Here is a 20,269-nt window from a genome sequence, read left to right as displayed (position 1 = left end):
TCTGCGAAATGTATGGGGGAATTAGTTGATAGCAATGAGTGAATCTCTGCAGTCGTCCTTGCGACTAGGAGATCATACGTTTCTTTTGATGACGTGAGCCTGGTCGGCGTCTGAAGAAGCACTGTTTTCATTCTGCTTAAAGTATCAATTCGAATAGAAGTAATTTTCAAGTTAGGCCATGCCCTTGCCTCCCTGTCTGGAAAGGAGCTGGGGAACAATAAGCGTCCACAGCACATGACCTTCGCAGTCGTACTTACGAGATAAGGAACCCCGGGCAGTAGACTACAACATCTGCGATCCACAATTAGGATGTAACTCCCGTTATAAAGTCTTTTAAAGAATGGTTCTATCTGTGTTGCAGGTGTGCCTAGCTGGTGACATGAAAGGTTATTTGAGTTCCCTTCACAGGCTCCATGCAAACTAATTCCATTACACAGAAGTGTACCGCTTAGTGACATTGCACAATTATTGCCACTAAGAAACACTTTCTGTCCTTTATTACTGACACATGCATGTGAATAGGGCAAGTTCCGTGTTGTCTTAATGTACCCTTTTCCCAATTTTTCGTACATGCCAGCCTGTATATATTTTTGGCAGTATTGAAACCTGAAAGTAGATATCGGAATATTAATTATCCCATGTATTATCCATTCAATGACAGGTCGTTCTGACATTGTCAATGGTAATCTCTCGAGTTTCTCAATGCTCAGGATTGTATAATCAGCACCCTTTTGTGCCATACTGATTTGTTTATCAGTAAGGTTAAAGATATTGAATAGTGACGTTGTGTTGATTAAACGCCAAGGCACATAGCCTGAACGCAGGTTTTGTAACGTCCAGCCAAGCTGTACAATAGAACGCAATTGAGACTGACCGTGTTGTAACAACAGTAAGTCTTGCGATATTATGTCGATTGCTGAAGACACAATACTGTCCAATGAAAAAATTCTGGAGGACAGAGTCATTAACCCATTGTCCACTACAGAAAGCGATTTTTCCAAATTAATACGGTCAATTTCCCGTATACTTTCTGCTGTCTCAATTTGAGTTATCTTCCAGGCCTCGTTGTAAGCTGCATATATAGAGGCTGCTATGAAGCGTTTTTGACGCTGTTTGCGCGGTCCCATAATGAAATCACGCAAGTCAGCACCATCAGTAAGTAAAGTTAGGTGTTGCTTAATTTCTGTCAGTGTGGAAGTTTGTATCCATTGAAGGCAGAGTTTTCCCACACTGTAGGTGGTGATTATCCCTGGGTGTTGTCTTTGGGAATATCTAGGGTCTGGCCTGGTCAATGTGAACCCCTGTGTTTTGTTCAGGAATCTGTCTTGACAGTTATTAGTATCTGTGGGCCAGATTAACCATTGTTTCCAATCAGGATTTGTTCTGTTTTGGTTTAATACATAGTTTACGTCTATCTCTTCATCTGCAGAGTTATTGCTGTTCATTGTTGGTTTTGGAATAGACGGTTTATTTAAGTCTTTGATTTTGGCTAATCCAAGACAGGTAGTTTGTTGAATAGTGTCATTCAAGAATATAATTTGTTCTGGGATCATGCAGGCTCTAAACAATGATTCTATACCCTGAACTTGCCATTCTCTTGTACCCCAAACACTTTTTACTTCCACATTTTTGTCCCAATAATCAAAACCAAATGTATTCATCTGTTCAAAAAATGAGTCCGAATATATCAATTTTGTGTTTGTAAGCATGGTTTTTGTTCCTGTCTTATTTGACAATTTAAAATAAAATGTTTCAGCTTTACTTGTATTGAACCCTGAAAAATATGAATATTTGTCATAAACGGTTCTTGAGCTTCCTTTTGGAGGGGTTGCACAATGTTCCCATTGATTATAATTTAAAACATTTCTAGGTTGTGCAGATTTATGTAGAAAATGGTTACCATAGTGGTTGTAGCAGTACATACTATCATAATTAGACGAACCCTGCAAATAATCATGTTTGGTAAATTTAGCAGACATCACTAGGTCAGACGTCATGTCATTAATACTTTCAAAGTCCCAATCATCAGCAAATGAGTTTGGTTTTACAAAGTCACTCAACGAGATCTTGATTTGGTGTGGATATTTGAGGATTTCAACCGGACCATAAATTTCATAGTCAGTATTGTCCCATGCTACCCCACCCGGTATTGGATTGGCTGTGAAGTTGACTGAAGAAAGTTCTCTTTTCTCGACGTGTGAAGACGTGTGTGGCTTGAGGATCAAGTTGATTTTCTGGCTTGCTGTGTCCATTTTTGCATATTTTCCCTCAATGAAGCGTCCCAAGCATAGTACCATGATGAGCCAAACTATGAGGATAAATACACCAAAGGACACCCAAAATTCAATCCATGGAGAAATCAGATAGGTTTCTTTCAGTTGTTTCAAAAGTTCCTTAGCTTTGTCTTTAAGGGTTTTTGTTGATGGCTGTGTCTTTGATTCACTGAGGTCTTCAGAGGAATCGTTGAAGTTTATGAAGTAGCCGGATGCCGTTCTGTCTATTGTTCCAATTGCTTCAGGATTACTGTTTCTTGCAGCTTCAGCATATTCATTTGTTACTTCATTGTAGGTTGGTGTGTCTCTACTAAATGTTTTTATTTGGGTTTTCAGAGGTGTGAGGCCCATTGCATTGTTGCATAGTCCTTGTTGTTGTTCTGTAGGCGTTTCGAATGTGATTAGCCTTTTAGTTAGCACCTCTGTACTTGTAGCAAATCTTGGTGTTCTACTACTTATCGGGAGTCCACTTGGCCTACTGTTTGTTATCGGCCACATGTTGTGGTTTTACCAGGTCGATGGATACAACTCGGTTCTCCTTTTTACCAGCAAGCGGCGGTAGTACAACTGATCTTGTCCCGTTGATGGACAAGACAGGAACTGCTTTTCTGTAAGAAGGCCCAAATTCCTTCTTTACCGCGATCTTTTCTCTGACTAGATCCCCGACTTTTGGAATCCAGACAGGTCTTGCTGGGACAGGTGGTGGTTCTTCAGTGGTTGTTGGCTGCTGTTTCAACTTTATGTTGCTCAGGTCTTTTCTTGTTTCGTTTAAGTCCTGCAAAATAGCCAAACGGTCTTTGATATCAAAGCCTTTTTCTTTCACCACTGAAGTCTGACTGTCAAGATCTAAGACTAACATCCTAGTTCCAAACAACAATTCGTACGGACTGAATCCCTTCAGAGAATTTCTTGGCAAGTTGTTTAGACTACGTTGGACACTTATTAGATGTTTGACCCACCCAGCTCCCGAACCTAATATCCTTTCTGTTATAGACAGCTTTATGCCTTGGTTTTTTCTTTACACCATCCCGTATCCCTCAGGAAGGAAGTGAGTAGAATCCCGCTTCGCTATGCTCATTTGGCCGTGCTTCCCCACAAGCTTGAGGGCTAAAGTGAAAACATTGGTCAGACGTAGCATGCTCCTAGCGTATATGCCATTTAGACTCGCAAATCTTTGTATAACAGTCCCGACGTCAGCCGAGTGCTGGGGTCTACATTATAAGTGGAAACTAGTCTTTGTTTGTTAATGGGACGCATTATTTACACCGGTTTTACTGATTATTGTTTAGCCCTTATTGAGTGAAACGCCATGGTATTACCCCGTTCCTCTCGCCGCTGCGATCTCTGTTGCACCCCTGGCATTTTTTTACAAAAATGTGATGCTGCAGGCTCATGCCTGGCCACCAGTATACTGATTGTAATTCTTCCAGAGAATCTTTTAGTTTGAGGTGTCTGAGACCCTCGCCCATATGTGCGTCTGCTATTAACAAGTCTCTCCTGTCCATGTTTGGAATCACTCTATCCCCCACTCCAGGGATTCGAGCAAAAGGAACGGAGTTCGCATCGATTATGTATGTATATTTGAGTGGGTAACTGATCGGTAAAGCTGAGCAGTCGCCTTTTGATGACGTTTTCACCGCCACCATTGTTTCACCGTCAATGTATTTCACTGTACGCTTTTTCCTAGCTACGGAAGCCGATTCAGTTGCTATCGCTGTGGCTTTCTCAGCCAATGAATTCCCTGCAACGTGAACGCCATCACGCTGATGACTCAGTGAGTGTATCACGTGAGTCTTTGGTAGTTCTTTCTGTAACAGAACTATTTGTTCCCAGAGCATTTTTTGCTTTATTGTTGCACCTGTGTCATCTTTGTAACCGTTTTGAATCCATTTCTGTAAATCGTTGTTATATGATTTGACGCAGTAATATGAATCGGACACTATGAGTGTCAGGAATTCGCGATCTGCATTATCTAGCGCCATTTTCAATGCTATTATTTCAGTCTGTTGTTCTGAATTAGTTTCTACTGAGTGTGTTTTTGTTAATAGAGGTCTTAGTATACCTCCGCGCCACACTTCTTTTGTAATCTCACATGTGGGGTTGTATGCTTGTTCTCCCCAAACGGATGGTTGAGCATGTCCATCTGTATAGATTACACAAGCGTACTGTCGCAATGGCAGAATGTCGATTGGCAGAGGGCATGTTCTTTCATATTCTAGATATTTTAGTTCCTTTAATTCCGGATCAAAGTAGTATTTTACTTTGTCCATTGTAATGGAATTCACCCATTGTATCCATTCCGGATTCAATGCTGTTGTTGGTAAATTACACGGGGTTGTTAATGCCTCAAAGGCTGATTCTGCTGTTCTGACTGTGATGTGTCTACCGTCAGCTTTATCTTTTTCTCTAGCTATTGCGGTTTGAACTGCATGAACAATGTTTTCTTTAATGCTGAATTTCTTTTCAGCTTCTGTGTACAAGTGTGATTTGAATGCAATTGGTACCTTTTCTCCCTCATTAGAGGTCAGGTATGTGAATCCGCATCTTCCTGGGATGACTCGAATCACAAGGTTGCGTGTATTATCACGTGTTTCTAATTTTGTTTTAATTAACATATCTGTTTGTAAGGATCTCAGAATTTCTGTGTGTATTTGAGTCCAATTGGTTTTTTTAAAATCTGGTTTTATTAGATCATAAAGGGGTTTGACCCTTTCTGCGTAATTTGCAATGCATGTTCTTCCGAAATTTAGGAAACCTAGAATTGACTGTAGGTTTTTTAGTGTTCTAGGTGCTTGGAGTACGGCACATTTCTCTAGGAAATTGTCAGCCAGGCTTTTGCCTTCACTTGATAATTCATATCCTAAGAACAGGACTGTTAGATGGGCAATTCTAGATTTTTTAAAGTTGAATTTGTAACCCTCTGCTGCGAACCCAAGTATTATGGTGTTCACTCTCTTCAAGTGAGTATCCAAGTCATCATCTGTTAGGTATATGTCGTCGACATAAGATAATGCTTCGTCATCATAGGTTTGTAGTAACTCTGTTACCCTCGCTGAGAATAATCCTGGGCTGTTCTTGTACCCCTGGGGTAGCCGACAGAATTCTTTTTGAGCGCCATTTATTGAGAACGCTGATAAGTATCTGCTCTCTGGTGCTATATTTTGACAAAAGAATCCATTAGAGATGTCTAATGTTGTTTTATATTTTTTGAGCACTGTTATTCATTAGTGCAGCACTATGCGAGTTTTGCACTGCAAAAGTTTTGCAACATGAGTTAAGGTGCCTGTAATCCAAAACTAGACGATATGAATTGTCTGGTTTGGAGACAGGAAACAAAGGGTTGCTCATTTGTGAGGTGCAAGTTTCAATCACCTCCTGGTATTCTAGTTGATCTAGAATTTCTTTTACCTGTTTTTTAGCTTCTTGCTTGATTGGATACTGCCTTTGTGCAGTAGGTTGTGATTTTAACTGGATTTTGTGTGGAGGAGATTCCTCATCCCATCCCACATGATTTTTATATAAAGCAGGAGCTTGAGCTACTGCCCACTTTCTTGCAAGTGTATATTTTTTATGAATTGGAATATGGTTTGAGAAGGCAGGCATAATTATTTCTTCGCCGTGTGGGCACTCCCTGACAAACTCTGGTGGCCAATCTTTTTCAGCTAGAAGGATGTCATAGCCCTTGGAGAGATTATCCCAAAAAAGGCCCCTTATTTTTCTAGTCTTATCCCCTTCTATGCGTAAAGTTATTTCATATATTTTGTGAGGTTTGCTAACTCTGGTGTCTGCAGTTTCCACTTGAATGTATTCATTCGTGTCCACTGTCTCCAGATGATTCATAAGGACTTTGCGTGCTATGCGCACTTCTGCTGCGCTGTCTAGCATTGTCTGAGCCCACTCTCCGTTTTTCAGCTGTGTCCTCAGTATTCTCGGCATTGTTGAATACTTTAATGCTGGCTACCTTCTTCTTGGTAAACTGTAATTTTTTATTTGGATGAGCAGGTTCCTTGTCTTTGGACTTGACGTGCCCTTCCCTGGGTTCCGATCGTCCTCTTCTTTCCGATTTCTGCGAGGAAGTCTGAAAAGATTGAGAGGGACGTGTATCAAAATCTTGATATCTATCCGGTTTCTTTATGTTATCCCTATTTCTAAGGTTGTATTTTTTCACAGAGGGCTCCCTTTGGGGAGACTTGGGTCCTTGGTCCGGAGATCTTTCTCTCCGCCGAGGAGACCTTCCTCTGGACTGGAATCTTTTTTCTTTTGAATTGGATTGTTTGTTTCCATCCCAGTTCTTCTTTTGACTGTTTAGATTATTTTTAATAAATATTTTTTCAGGACTTTCAATTAGTTGGGGCTTCACTGGTATTCCACCCAAACTATCTCTACCTAGTTCTTCATAGGATTTTTCTATAATTCTGGCAATTTCAGCTGGTTGGTCTGCTATATCTGTCTCTTTTAACCTCTGGCGGATCGCCACATTCGCTGCTTCTCCTTTTATGTTGGCTAGTAATATTGCCGAGACCTGCTTGAAGTCTTTTAGTAATTTCATACCAAGAGTTTACGCGGGTTCTGGACCGTATTCGTCTTGAATTTGTTTTAGCACATCTGGTATTACTGACATGGATGGAACTTCATGTGTTTTTGTGTAAATGGAAGCAAAGACTGTACCCCAAGTGTCACAGTCCTCCACGTGTGGTGCGATTCCCATTGGAAGACAGATAGTCAGAATCCTGTGTTTATCCACAGGGGTGGTGTCTGGAAACACCGCCTCTATTTGGGTGATTTTTTGTGCTAACCAGAATGGTATTTGTTCCCGTTTAGCTGGTACTTTACCTAGGCAGGACTGTATGGTCTGTGGTGTAATTTTATTTGTGTTCCCCTGATGAGGGGTCAGCTGTGGAATTTTAATTGCTGGTTGGATTGTTGAAGTCCGCATTACATATTGGACTAGTTGTCTATATATTTTAATTAATTGTTTTAGTTGTACTAAAACATCTGCTGCAGACATTCTTTCGATGTCTGGATGTGGTGTGTATCCGGCTAGGACCGGCCACGTTGCTCCTGGTCTACCTAGTGGACCGAGCCTGGTGATGTGATTATTATGTTTTAGGGCGCCATTAAACTTCCTCGAAAGGAGTGTACTCATTAGGAGGTTCCTCTATTTTATAATAGTGGAACTCCTTTGTTACAGCATTTGCTGCTGGAAAGTTTATCCATGAATAGAGTACCTCTGTCTGCCGATATTCGTGTGCCTCAATTACGAATATGACTGTACCACCTCTTGGTGTCAGTCCATTGTCTATAAGTTTTAACGTTATAGATCTTCTTATGTTGAACGGGATGAGTTTTATATCCGGGTCTGCTTCTTGCATAGTATTATCAGCTTCTATTAGTTCAGCTGCTAATCTAACTCTCTCTCTTTCATCATCACTGTCTACCATTTTACCGACAGGAAGGTTTTTCTGTTTGTTTGCAGATCAGGTTTCTTACGGAAACAAAGATTAGATGCACAATATTTTGGAACAGTGTATCCTTCAACGTTGACTAAACCAAGAACCTTACTTAGGAGTTTCCTCCTGCGAGGTTTGGCGGATATTACCTTTCACCCACTCCAGACGTCTTTGGAGTATTATGGGAAAAAAGGGTCTGAGTGAAAGAGCACGACTGAGTTACTCTAATGTCTTGCGTTAGTTTTATCGCCTTTCCAAACGTTGGGCGCCATGTAGTGTAGTTCCTATTATCCCAATAGGCTCTGCGCATTGGAATAATACCTTCAATAGTATAGGCCTAGACCAGACGTTAACTAGGTCTTCTATTGTCGATATTAGACTTAAAGTTTTGGGTTTGCCAGCTAGCTCAGAGTTCACTAGAAACTTTCTCGAATAGGCAAGGAGGAGTTGAACCTCCCTGGATAGACAAGAAGGGATTTAGTTTCTGACAACCATAGAACATGACAACTTTGCTCTCCCCTAATCAAGAGTGTATCTCTAGAGTCGTGTGAAAACAATAGACAACTTATTTTACTCAGTCAGTACGTGCATTCTTAGTTTCACCAGTTTGTAGAGAAAAGGAAGAGACGGGCATGTTCAATAAAAGATGTTATTTATTGATCAGTCTCTTTTCTCGTACAAGAGAAATGAATCGATATTATTGCAATACTTATAGTTAAGTAAAGTGCATACAATAAAAGCAGAAGTATAAAATAATACTGTAAAAACATTTATATGGTTTCTAAGCCATATGGTGGTTTAAAATGGATAAAATAGATACATACATATAAACATTTGACTAATCGTACTCAACTGGTGCTTCTAACTACGCCTACCCCAGTGTACCTGACCTAAGCCTAATACGTGGGCGAGGATAGAAAGTAGCAGTTTAAGTTAAGTTTGTTTTGCCAAGTGACTGATTCAAGAATTCTCTGCAAGGGGTTATTCAGTTCTGTACCTTGAATCTAGGATGATTGAGGGATGGTATCTCTCATCTTTGGTCTCGATATTCCAGGCTGCCTGCAAGGGCTGCTCGGAAGCTCCGGAGCTGGATTTCTCGGCAGGAGAAAGGCAGCGTCTCGTTCTCAGCGCGTCAGGAAGGCGGGGCAGCGCCAGTGGGCTTCGCTCTCTGCTGGGCTTCGGCAAGTCTCGCTGCTCCGATCTCGTCACCACCGCGTGTGTTTGCTTAAGGCAATATCGGTAATATTTATACCTGTAAGGTGCCAAGAATGACGTAAGGATGGACATAGATACGTCAATAAGGATGTCATACGAACTGGTCGTTAGCACATTCTTTTGCTGAAGTTCTCAGTGAAATCAAAACAATGGCCGCAGGGTTTTTCCCAGGTTGTCATAGGTTTGATTTGTTTTGAGAACTCCGTATGCCTTATCAGGGGCTGGAGGAATATTGCTTGTCTAATTAGATGGCAAGCGTTATGACCTTATCAGATAACGCGTTCCTGTGCCGTGGTGTGGCTTAATCAGATAACGGTTTCTGCATCATGGGATGGCTGCTAGTTAACTTGTTAACCAGAACAGGGTCAGGAATAGGGGGATCGATACAGAACCTATAGGAATACATCACAAAGTGTGTATGCCCCACCTCCACTGCAGGCAGCCCTAGTTGAGAAACTGTTTGATGTGTGGGCTGAGATTCCGAATGTATTGGCGATAGTAGGGGGTGACTGGAATGACGTGATGCATGGGAGCATGGATCGATACAGACCGGGAGGGGGCCCCCTGGCTGATGCCTCGACTAGGTTGGGAAGCATGGTGCAGGGGATGGGCTGGATTGATGCTTGGAGATATCAACATGCACATAGCCGTGAATATACGTATGTTTCAGCAGTCCATGGGTCGTTCTCTAGACTCGCCTACCTGTTCGTTCCCCAGAATTGGATCGAAAGAGTAGCCTTCACTTCCATCCTCCCACGTGGTCTGTCCGACCACTCTCCGGTCCTGTTAGACCTCCGCCTAGACAGGAGACGGCAGCCTTTTCGATGGCGCCTCTCCACCTGGCACTTGCAGCAAGTAGACTATCAGTCGCATATGAGGACCGCCATAGCCCACTACTGGGACGACAATGACAGGCCGGAAACTGACGCAGTGACCCTCTGGGAGGCATTGAAACCTGTTCTCCGGGGTGGATATTGCATGGTGCGCTGCAGCCCGAGTGGCCCGAAGAGAGGCGATCACTGACGCGGCACTTAGGGTCAGAGATCTAGAGGTAAAATGTACGACTGGGCGTGATGCCACTGCCGTGGGACAACTGTTGCTTCAACAGCAGTCATACACCTCCTTGCTGATGGACGAGGATCGCCAACTCTGGTTAGCTACACAAAGTAGGATCTACCAGTGGGGAGACAAATCCAGCGCCATGCTCTATAGGCTCTGCCAGTCTACATTCCAGGCACACTCCTTGCCGGGCTTGTGTGATGAGGCGGGTGAGGCGATGACGGCCCCACCGGCGATAGCGGCCAGCTTCGCACGCTATTACGAGGCTCACTATACTCCTCGGGAGTCTCTCCCGGCGGAGGATGTGGACAAATTCCTGGCGGATCTCCCGCCGAGAGCGCTGTCGGATACGGGTCGTGCCAAGCTTGACCTTCCGTTGTCGGCCGAGGAGCTGGGCACAGCGCTGGGAGAGCTGAACACGGGCAAGGCCCCGGGGCCCAATGGCTCTCCCTGTGAATTCATGAAGATGTTTCACCTCCAGCTGGGAACCTATTATGGACGGGCGCTGGAGGCGGCGAGAGAAAGTGGGCGCCTTTCGGCAGACTGGCGACATGCCGAAATAGTGGTGTTCTGTAAACCTGGGAGGTCCCCTAAATACCATGAATCTTACAGGCCGATTTCCCTCCTGAATGTAGAGGCGAAGCTCCTGGCAAAGGCCTTGGCTAATCGCCTGCTCCCGTACATAGCTGATCTGGTTCATCCAGACCAGGCCAGGTTCATGCCAGGTAGGGCGACACGTCACAATATCAGGCGTGCTCAGGTGGTAGTGGAGGCAGCTCGAGCAGCCGGGTTCCCGGCGGCGCTTCTATTGGCAGACATAGACAGGGCGTTCGACTCCCTGAGTTGGGTTTACCTACGTGCCCTTCTGTCTCGCCTAAATCTGGGGCCCAGATTTCTTTCTTACGTACATTTGCTATACACAGACTTAACGGCCTCCGTGAGAGTAACGGGAGCGGTGTCCAACCCCTTCCCTATAGGCCGGGGCACCCGTCAGGGATGCCCCCTATCGCCCTACCTGTTCGCTCTAGCGATGGAGCCACTTGCGGCATGGGTGCGTATGGACGCTCAGCTGCGCGGTGTGGAGTGGGTGGCGGGACCCTCGGACAGGATAGCGCTGTATGCCGACGATGTCCTCTTCTTTCTTACGGACCTCAATAGGTCAGGGCCGAGGGTCCTGGAAATTATGCGTATCTTTGGGGAGGTGTCGGGCCTTTGCCTGAACCTGCGGAAGTCTACGCTATGGACGCTGGGAGATTGCGGGGGTCTGGGGCCCTGGGCGAATGCCTTGCAGGAAGCTACTGGAGGCATTAAATACTTGGGGATATTCCTGACGGACGTCCCAGAGATATCGTGGGCCCGCAATGTACTGCCTGTGTGGGATCGTGTGCGCTCGGACATGACGACGTGGTCCAGAATGCCCCTGAATGTATATGGCCGCTCAGCCATATTTAAGATGGTGGCTCTCCCGCGCCTCCTGTACCAGCTACAGAACCATCCGTACCCCATTCCACTGCAATAGTTTCGTCGGGTGAACTCGGCGCTGAGCCGGTTCATTTGGGCGGGAGGGGTAGCGAGAGTGGCACTTCGCATGTGCTTTCTCTCCACTTACTGCGGGGGACTGGCCACGTCGGATATCCTGTCCTATTACCAAGCGTCCCACCTGCTGGTGCTGAACGAATGGTGGTATGGGGATCGTAGCGATCCAGCCTATGCCCTTGAGAGGTTTCTGATGGACCCGGCAACGCTGCACACCATCTTGTACTCGGCAGCGGCGCGGAAGAAACAAGTTGACGAGGGAGACTCCCCTATGGCACAACGGGCGATTGCCGGCGCTGGCATCCTTGAAAGGGTTCAGCGGCTGGGATGCAATCGGTATTTCCGCCCTGGGCCACGTAATGACAGGCACGGCTTTTAAGACGTTCCAAGCCCTGCGAGAGGAATACGATATGCCCCAAACACAGTTCTTCCGCTATCTACAGCTCAGACACGCCCTGTCTCCCTCCCTGGTCGGTCTAGATTCCCTGCCCGAGTTCAGCCCACTGGAGGCTAAGGTCTTCATGGGTGAGCTAGAAACGAAGAAAATCTCCAGTATATACCAAACGTTAACCACGCATTGCTCATCTTCCCTGGATACTCTGAGATCTGCTTGGGAGAGGGACATTGGAGACCTGGAAGAAGAGGACTGGAGGGAGGCCTTGGAGGCCCCGAGGGGGGCGGCGATAGCGGTTCGCCTGCGATTTATCCAATTTAAATACTTGCACAGAGCCTACTATACTCGAGACAGGTTGTGGAGGGCGGGCCTGATAGCCTCCCCTGATTGCTTGCGGTGTGGCCGTGCGATTGGAACCTTTGTACATACGGTATGGGCGTGCGATAAGCTGGTGAGATTTTGGACTGGTGTCTGGGACTGCCCGTGTGAAGTGTTGGGATGGGATCTCCCCCGCTCCCTGCAGCTGGGCCTCTTGCACGTTATGGAACAAGTGGGAGGTAACATTTACAAGCGACATTTGCTACTATTGGGCCTAACAGTGGCCAAACGTGATATCGCCCGAGCCTGGAAAGACCCATGGGCCCCCTTGCTGGGAGTATGGAAGAGGGGGTTGGACTTCTGTATGGGGCTGGAGCGTCCGGTGTTTGCTGCCAGGGGCTGTCCTCGAAAGCACTTTAAAATTTGGAAGAGGTGGGCGGAATATAGAGGGTTGTGGCTGGAACCGCCAGTGGATCATGATGTTGATGACGGACACTCGCTTATGGACCTGGGGTGAATGGATCCACGCACGAACTTTGTTATTAAACTGTTTTAGATTTTGGACTATGCTGACGCTGTGAGGGGTTAGGGGTGGGATCCGGGAGGGAGATTACTGGGATGGGGGCAGGGGGGATGGGAGTTCAGGGGTACATGTTCCTATTGAGTATTGCTATGCTGCCTATGGATGATGCATGTCTTTTGCACACTACGTCTCTGGTGTTCAGAGAGTGGTGCCGTTGCTGCAATTCTTTCACACCCTGACATGAAAATAATAAAAATAGTTTTGAAAAAAAAAAGGCTGTCGTTGAGAAGTCTTTTTGAGCTTAATGATAGGAGATTCTTTTTTCTGTTTATTTAAATCGGAATAAGGATATTCCTAATTTGATGTTCTGCCATTATGGTCATACATTTTGAAAAAAATCTAGACCCCCATATATTTTGACCCATAGCACGGACTTGCTGAGTGGAGCTACCATTGGAAGTTGAGCTTTCCTGTGTCACTTCACAAGCTACAATGAAAAGCAATGGTCTCTGAAGAACACATCTTGTATGGTGGCATTGTAGCCTAGTTAGGCAAATATGCTTCGGAGTCTTAGGTATCTATTTGCAGAACCACAGAACATGCCTTTTCCTTGGAATACAATCATGTTCAGGTATGTACTCTCTTCGTAGTGTATAAACAAGTCTCTGAATAAAGTTATTTGTTTATTCTAACTTTGAGTGATGTCAAGAAGTACACTATACATCCAACAGTCTTGAAGAAAGGTCTGTGTTTTTCACACTTCGGGGAATGCAATCTTGGAGTATGTTCGTGCGTCCATGATCTCCCAGGATAGTCAGCAAATCAATCTGCCACATCATTAATCAATCTCTTGCTTTTGAAGAAAGGAATTGTTCCCTTCACTGTTTAAAAAAAAAAAGAAACCATAAACTAGTTCCTAATGAGCTGAAAACGTTCTTGCCATTACCCTTTTACCCATCATCAATAAAGTAAGGAAATCTAATTTTGCATGGTAGATCTGGGGCTACTGGTAAAGTCAGGACTGTCTTGATGAAACCCTGACAGGTTGCTCACAGAAGCACACTGCTGAGTTGGCCATTTTAGCTGCAGTGGATAAGCTTCATTTCCCCAGGGACAGACAGTCAGAAGGGCCTACTGTTTCCGAGATCTAGGCTGCGTTTTATGAGGCAGTCATAATATGCTAATTGACCCTGTTCACTCTTTTAAACTTGCTGGGTCTCCTCTTCAACATTTGCCGACCATACACCCTCTCCATAACTCTGATTTCCACCTAAACTATGGAGTTCTAGTGGGCTCCATACATTTTAGTTTATATGTCTATTCACTAGGTCAATTAGCAAAATCCTTTGACTTTCAGACATAATTGCAAGCGGATGGAACCAATTTAATTCTCAAGTTTGGCCAGGGTGCATCTAACATCAGGCGCATGCATGACTGCCTTACAGGTATTATGGAGTTGATATCACAACAACAAATAAATAGGGACAAAAAGAGATCACCGTGGTGGGGTTGGAGCAACCAGTGTGGAACTCCGTAATGTGGCCTCAAGAGTGTGGTGTTCTTCCCTGCTAGGTCAAGATTTTGAGGAATCTCAAGGCCATGGTTGACGCAGACCTTAACTTTGGAACTCCGATCGTGGGAGTGTGGTCAGCAAGGTTATCGCAACTCCAGCTGCTAGGTAATGTTTCCCTTCTAGTCACTGGCTATGCATAACGAGGTGGTAAGTGCCTATGATTTATCACACACAGATTACTGCAATTCCATCAAGCTGTGGTTTCCATTCCTGTTTTTCCAAATCGAAGTGATAAATCCGTCAGTAATGTATATTTTGCTGATAGCATCGTCTCCGGCAGAGCTGCAATTGGTCTTCAATATGCACTGATCAGCATTCTGCTGTACACACAGTGCCATTCCTTGACAGGTAATGGTGTTTGGTAACATACTCGGAAAGTTCAGTCCTCCCATTTTTGGTTGGTCGGCAAGTAGCATGCTGCCGTAAAAACTCTTTCAGTTGATGCTGTGGAGGCAGCCATGCTGCAGGTTTATTCACATCTGCACAAATTCAACACTGCCAAGGTTCATAGAGTCTAATTAAAATGTATCTCAGCTTTGTGCCTTTGTTACGAATGGGCCAGGTGATTCCTTTCTGAGAATGATCTATAATGAATTATGCACTAAGCAATAAAGTAAGATTTTATTGAAGTACTGTTGTATGATGAACAGCTTGCCATGCTACATTATACAAAGTACTGCACAACTCTTTTTAACAGCGAAGCAGTTAAAAACTGGTATTACCGATAAACAATACTAAGCAAAAAGTAAAAAAATTAAGCTCCCATGAAAAATACCCTTTATTAAAGAACCTCTATAATTGTGAACTCAAAAAAGAAGTTCATGCTGTATCATTACTCATTAGTAAAATTGATAATTTAGTAGTTCATTGTTGTTTTTCCCCGTTAACTGCTTCAGTAATTTCCTGGTACTTCTAGGGAATGAACACCATAACAGCAGCATCTACCAAACGATCACTTTTACAGCAGCATACCATGTAAAACATAAGGACACAAAAAAGGTATAATCGCACCCCTGTTGAGATGCCAGATGTAATAATGCAACACTTACTGAACTCCTGTAAGTAAAACACAAGTTATTTTAGTATTTTCCACAGACCAAAGCAGAAATTTCGAGATTACCTTTCTCTTCTTCATTTTCTCTACTTAGTTCGGTGAAGACTGGGGCTTCCTAAAAAAAAAAGAAAACAAAAGAAACAGGATATGGAAAATGGCAGACATTTAACAGCTGGCACAATGTTGACGTTTGTATATGCAAACTATCACAGATTACTCCCAACAGATGTTGGACATGAGAATCTAAGGCGACACAGTCACAAGCAACACACTACATTACAGTAAGAAATGACATGACGGTGTAGCTTCTTGAAGACAACCTGCATTTAGCTAACTAAGCATGTGCATATGCCTCGGCTCTGCAGGCAAGAGCAACAGCAGGTGTGTAGGGATGAGACTGAGAAATCTTGATGAACAGGACCAGGCAGTTTTTAGGTTTCGCCTGGGCCGGAGCTCCTAGCTCCGCCCAGGAGAAATCTCATGTTCTTACAGCGTGGGGCTTAGTCCCGCCTTGTCTTTCATTCCCGCAACTTCTCTTCACCTGCAGGAAAGATCAGGCTTTCGATGGTGAGAGCATTCGGGGGTGTCTGGAGAGGGTCTTTGACTGGTTCCAGGGGAACGGCCTTAAGGCCAACTCCAGTAAATCGGAGGTTCTGCTCTTTGGGTGCGCTTCGGACCCGGAATGGCGGGAGTGGTGGCCGTCGGACATGTGTCCTCCCGCTCAGTCCTCTCTTGTGGCCAAAAATCTGGGAGTCAAGCTTGATAACAACCTTACGCTTAGATCTCACATTCTTGGTCTGACAGGTACCTGTTTCGGTATCTTAAAGATGCTCCGGAAGTTCTTACCTCTGCTTACAGAGGAGCATAGAAAGATCACTGTCCAAGCTCTAATAGGATCTAGATTGGACTATGCTAATGCTCTATATTTAGGGCTTCCGGAATATCTGGTCCAGCGGCTGCAAGTGGTGCAGAACTCCGCGGCTCGCGCCATTTTTGGCCTTCATAGGCGGGCGAGAACATCCGGGTTGTTGCAGTCACTTCATTGGCTGCCCATCCGAAAGCGGATTATGTTTAAAACTTTGACTCTGGTGCATAAAGCACTTTCTGGTCTGGGAGCAAAGTATCTGCAGCGCAGGCTTGCCTTCTATCGCCCGGCTCGCTCACTGCGTTCGGAGACTCTGTTTATGGCCGTGGTCCCCCGAGTGAGGAAGGCTCTACGGGGGGTCGCTCTTTTAGCCTTAGGGCCCACCAGCTTTGGAATTCCCTGCCTCTTGCTTTACGCAGTATTCCCAGTCTGCTCCTTTTCAGGAAAAGCCTTAAGACCTGGCTTTTTAACCTTTAGGTTGTTGTTTCCCTTCCTTTCCTGTTTTTATTACTGTTATGTTTTTTAATTGCTGAGCTGCCGACATAAAGCGCCGGGACACTCTTGTTGAGTATCCGTGCGCTGTACAAATAAAAGTATAACATAACATAACACAACATTGGCTAGCTCCATAAATGGAGGCTAGCCAGTGGAAGAAATTGGCCGTCAATCACGTTTTCCAGAGAAAACGCGATTCGGGGGCGTTTCTGGGTCTTTTTTTTAAGCCCCGCCCCTTGTTGCCGTGTGTCCCGGGCCGCGCTGTGATTGGCTGCAGGCCCGGGACACCCCAGTGACGTCATTTCCCGGGCCGCGCTGTGATTGGCTGCCGGCCCGGGACACCCCCGTGACGTCAGCCAATCACAGCACGGCCCGGGACCTGACTTGTTTGTTATGATATTTTAGTTGGTTAGAACGCGCTGGCCTAATTACAGTTGGCCGTTAAGCCTACGGTAACTTCATCTGTTTCCTCCACCTTGGAATTCAGGTGGTTGATCGAATAAAATCCTCGCTTCTGGAAACTTTGGAGAGTGTTTTTTTAAACTTGTTTTGTCTGTGAGAAAGAGCTGAGGCAAGCTGTAGAACGCATGAGAGAGAGCTCCAGTCGAGCTGGCTGCTGGATTCAGAGCTGAACATGGTGGGGAAGGCTCGGTCCTCGAATTTTACCATTTCTGAGAAGCTTGATCTGCTAAAGCTTGTGAAGCCATATATCAGTGTTCTGGAAGAGCACACCAACAAGCACTCAGTGATTGTGGAGAAAAATAAATGCTGGGAAATTGTCTCCGATAAGTAGAATGCCATTGCGGCGGACCGTCCGGCGCGGACTGCGCAAGGCCTGCGAACCCTCTACAAGCGCCTCAAGGAGTACGCCAAGCAGGAACTGCTCCAGTACCAGAAAACCCAGCTGGATTATGAAACCAGTGTCTCAGAACCCACCAAGATCCTCGTGGAGATGATCCCACAGATCACCAACGTGTGCTTCCTGAGTGACCTCAAGCCAAGGTAAGAGACCCTCCTTACACTCTCTAAATTTGAAGGCTATGGGCCTTCCCTTTGATTGTTCTTTCTGTTTTGATAGCAAATGAGGTATTTCTGTACAGAGCATATACCACGATAAACGTGCATTCACACACTTTATATGTATATATCCTACATGGCCTAAATAGAAGGGCAGCCTTCTAGTGGGGGGTGATCACTGCAGCCTTAACTTGAGACTAGCCCTGGCTGGCTCACGGTTCACAAGCTCCAGAAGGCGAAGGCCATTCTGGGATTCAACAGGAAATTGCATCCTCAACCTTTGCCCTCTCCTCCCTTCTTTCTCTTCCCACCCCTCTATTTCTCTTCCCCTCCCCTCTATTTCTCTTCCCCTCCCCTCTATTTCTCTTCCACTTCTCACGACCTCACCCCTCCTCGCGTGTTTCTGCCTCTCCTCCGTGCCTTGTCCTGTGTACAACAAGAGGCAGATTATTCGAACAGGAACCAAAACAAATGGGTGTCTTTCATTCGGCGTCCATGTTGTTCGCTCCCAGCAGCTTCCAGTGTGCCATATAGAGTCTCGGTTTATGATGCAGACTGCTATTTGGTGGTCGTGCAAACAAACTCGCTGCCATGGATATCCACAACCCTGCCCCCTCGTGGAATATACAGTTTATAATGATGGCTTGGACTTTAGCCTGGACCGGGCACTTAGTTAATAATTGTCTGAGTGGTAACCACGAACAAAACGTTTTATTCTGTATTTTTCGTTCGCTCACAATGTCGAAGGAAATGTACCACCATAGTTTATTGCTTATGAATGATCTACGCACTTGGTGTCGTATTGGGAGTAAAAACGCGGCGTTTAACCTATATTTTCCTCTTTTTTCACCTATGAATGTTGTTCTTGCCCTTTAAAGGAGATGAATATACACTGCCATCAAGCACAGGCACCCTAACACCTGACCTTGAAACCTGTTCTTCCTGTCTAGGGCCACTCCTCAGCAGATACTGACAACAATGGAGATTTTATTTCCAAATGCTTTCTTTGTGTGATGTGAGCCAAGTCAGAGACACAAAGAAAATCACCTTGTAAATGAAGTCCATGATTTAAGCACATTACCGCGTGTAATTTACACCGATTGTTGGCACAGAATTATTTTGTAATATCTCATAATTTATCATCCGTGTACACAAATGTATACAATTCTCGTTAGATCCAGAACAAACATTTTCGACTGCCTAAAGGGGTCACATATTTGATGCGTTTTATTGTGAGTAAATGGAAGTCTTTTAATGATGACCTTTAACAGTGACTACTAAGTGACGTCTTTTAATCTTTTTGTTTCTTAAATGTGTGAATTTCGTTGGTAAGATCGAAATGCTTAAGCTAACTCGAATATGGATTTGCATATTTATGCAGCTGGTCTCAATGGTGCATTCAGTTTTGCACTGTCACTGACTTCCTGTTCCTAGTTGGCACAGTAATGTCTTATTGGTTGTGCACAGATAAGGTGTACAAGTCGCTGAATTGTGTGGTTGAACAGGAAGCCTAGCTATACAACCTGTCAACAAACCAAATCCTCGTAGGCTTTCTTTCAAATGCCACCTGTGCTTTTGTTAGCAGTTGTTTTCTTAAAATGATACCAGCGGGTTTATATTGAATATACATATTTTTTTTGTAGAATATATTAATACAGACAGCATTTGTAGAAATTAACAGTGTCCACAGTTCAATTCTGGTTATTCAAACGCCGACTGGCTAATCATTTGTAAAATTATTTTGCTAAGGTATTCTATTTCTGTTGAGAAATGCCATTTTAAGGCAGCCATTTTAGGTCTTGCCTACATGCAGTAGAACTTTGTTAGCTGTTCGTTGTTGAACCCTATTTTGTACAGTAATAATACTTACAGTGGGCTTTGAATAAGGCCATTGCTTATCACTGGTTAACTTATTTGTCAGTCTCATTTGCATGCTTCATATTAATGTTTATTTGTTGTCCTTCTTGTGTTGTCATTCCCCTGGTGAATTTCTTAACCATCCTTTTGACTGAATGCCTTGTATCCTTCCATTGTTTACGTTGAGGAAGATACTTTATTTATTTCGCTTACACCACTCCATTAGTGTGTATGTGTTTATTGCTCTCGCCCTCTGTATACCCTAACCCCATAACCCCAGCAATCTTTGCTGTGCTTGGCTGCTCCAGTTTTTCCTATATGTGCTTTCACTGAGCCTTTTTATGTTTTTTTAAGTTATCCCGTGTCCTTCTCCACTTCATGATGTATGCATGCGGTGGGCTGCCATAGCATCATGACGTGTACGTGCATGCATATGCACCTTCGCACAGTGTCTTTTTGTTGATGTTGTTTGAGAAAGGTGCGATGTATTGACTTTACCAGTGCTTTTTTTCTTTTTACCATCGCTATTCAGAATTGGCACAAAGCTTTGGAAAAAGCCAAAAGAACTGCAAACGCCCTTTAAAGGCAAAACCTATTGACTTTGCCAATGATAGTCTTTTCATGTGTTAGGATGTACATT

At 44.6% G+C, this 20,269-nt stretch overlaps 1 protein-coding gene across 2 annotated transcripts in view; it reads right to left on the bottom strand.

Moving 5' to 3' along the window:
• KIN (Kin17 DNA and RNA binding protein) overlaps positions 1-20,269 on the bottom strand; it is a 236,145-nt gene that overhangs the window by 137,181 nt on the left and 78,695 nt on the right. For both annotated transcript variants that reach the window (XM_078677075.1, XM_078677070.1), the window contains exon 6: positions 15,462-15,510. In XM_078677075.1, coding sequence (XP_078533201.1) covers positions 15,462-15,510 — 49 coding nt within the window. The remainder of the gene's footprint in view (positions 1-15,461; positions 15,511-20,269) is intronic.

This window comes from Lissotriton helveticus, chromosome 1_1 (assembly GCF_964261635.1).
Source record: "Lissotriton helveticus chromosome 1_1, aLisHel1.1, whole genome shotgun sequence".
NCBI classification, from domain to species: domain Eukaryota; kingdom Metazoa; phylum Chordata; class Amphibia; order Caudata; family Salamandridae; genus Lissotriton; species Lissotriton helveticus.
Note: the sequence above shows the minus strand (reverse complement) of the source record. Positions and strands in the feature narration are given on the sequence as shown.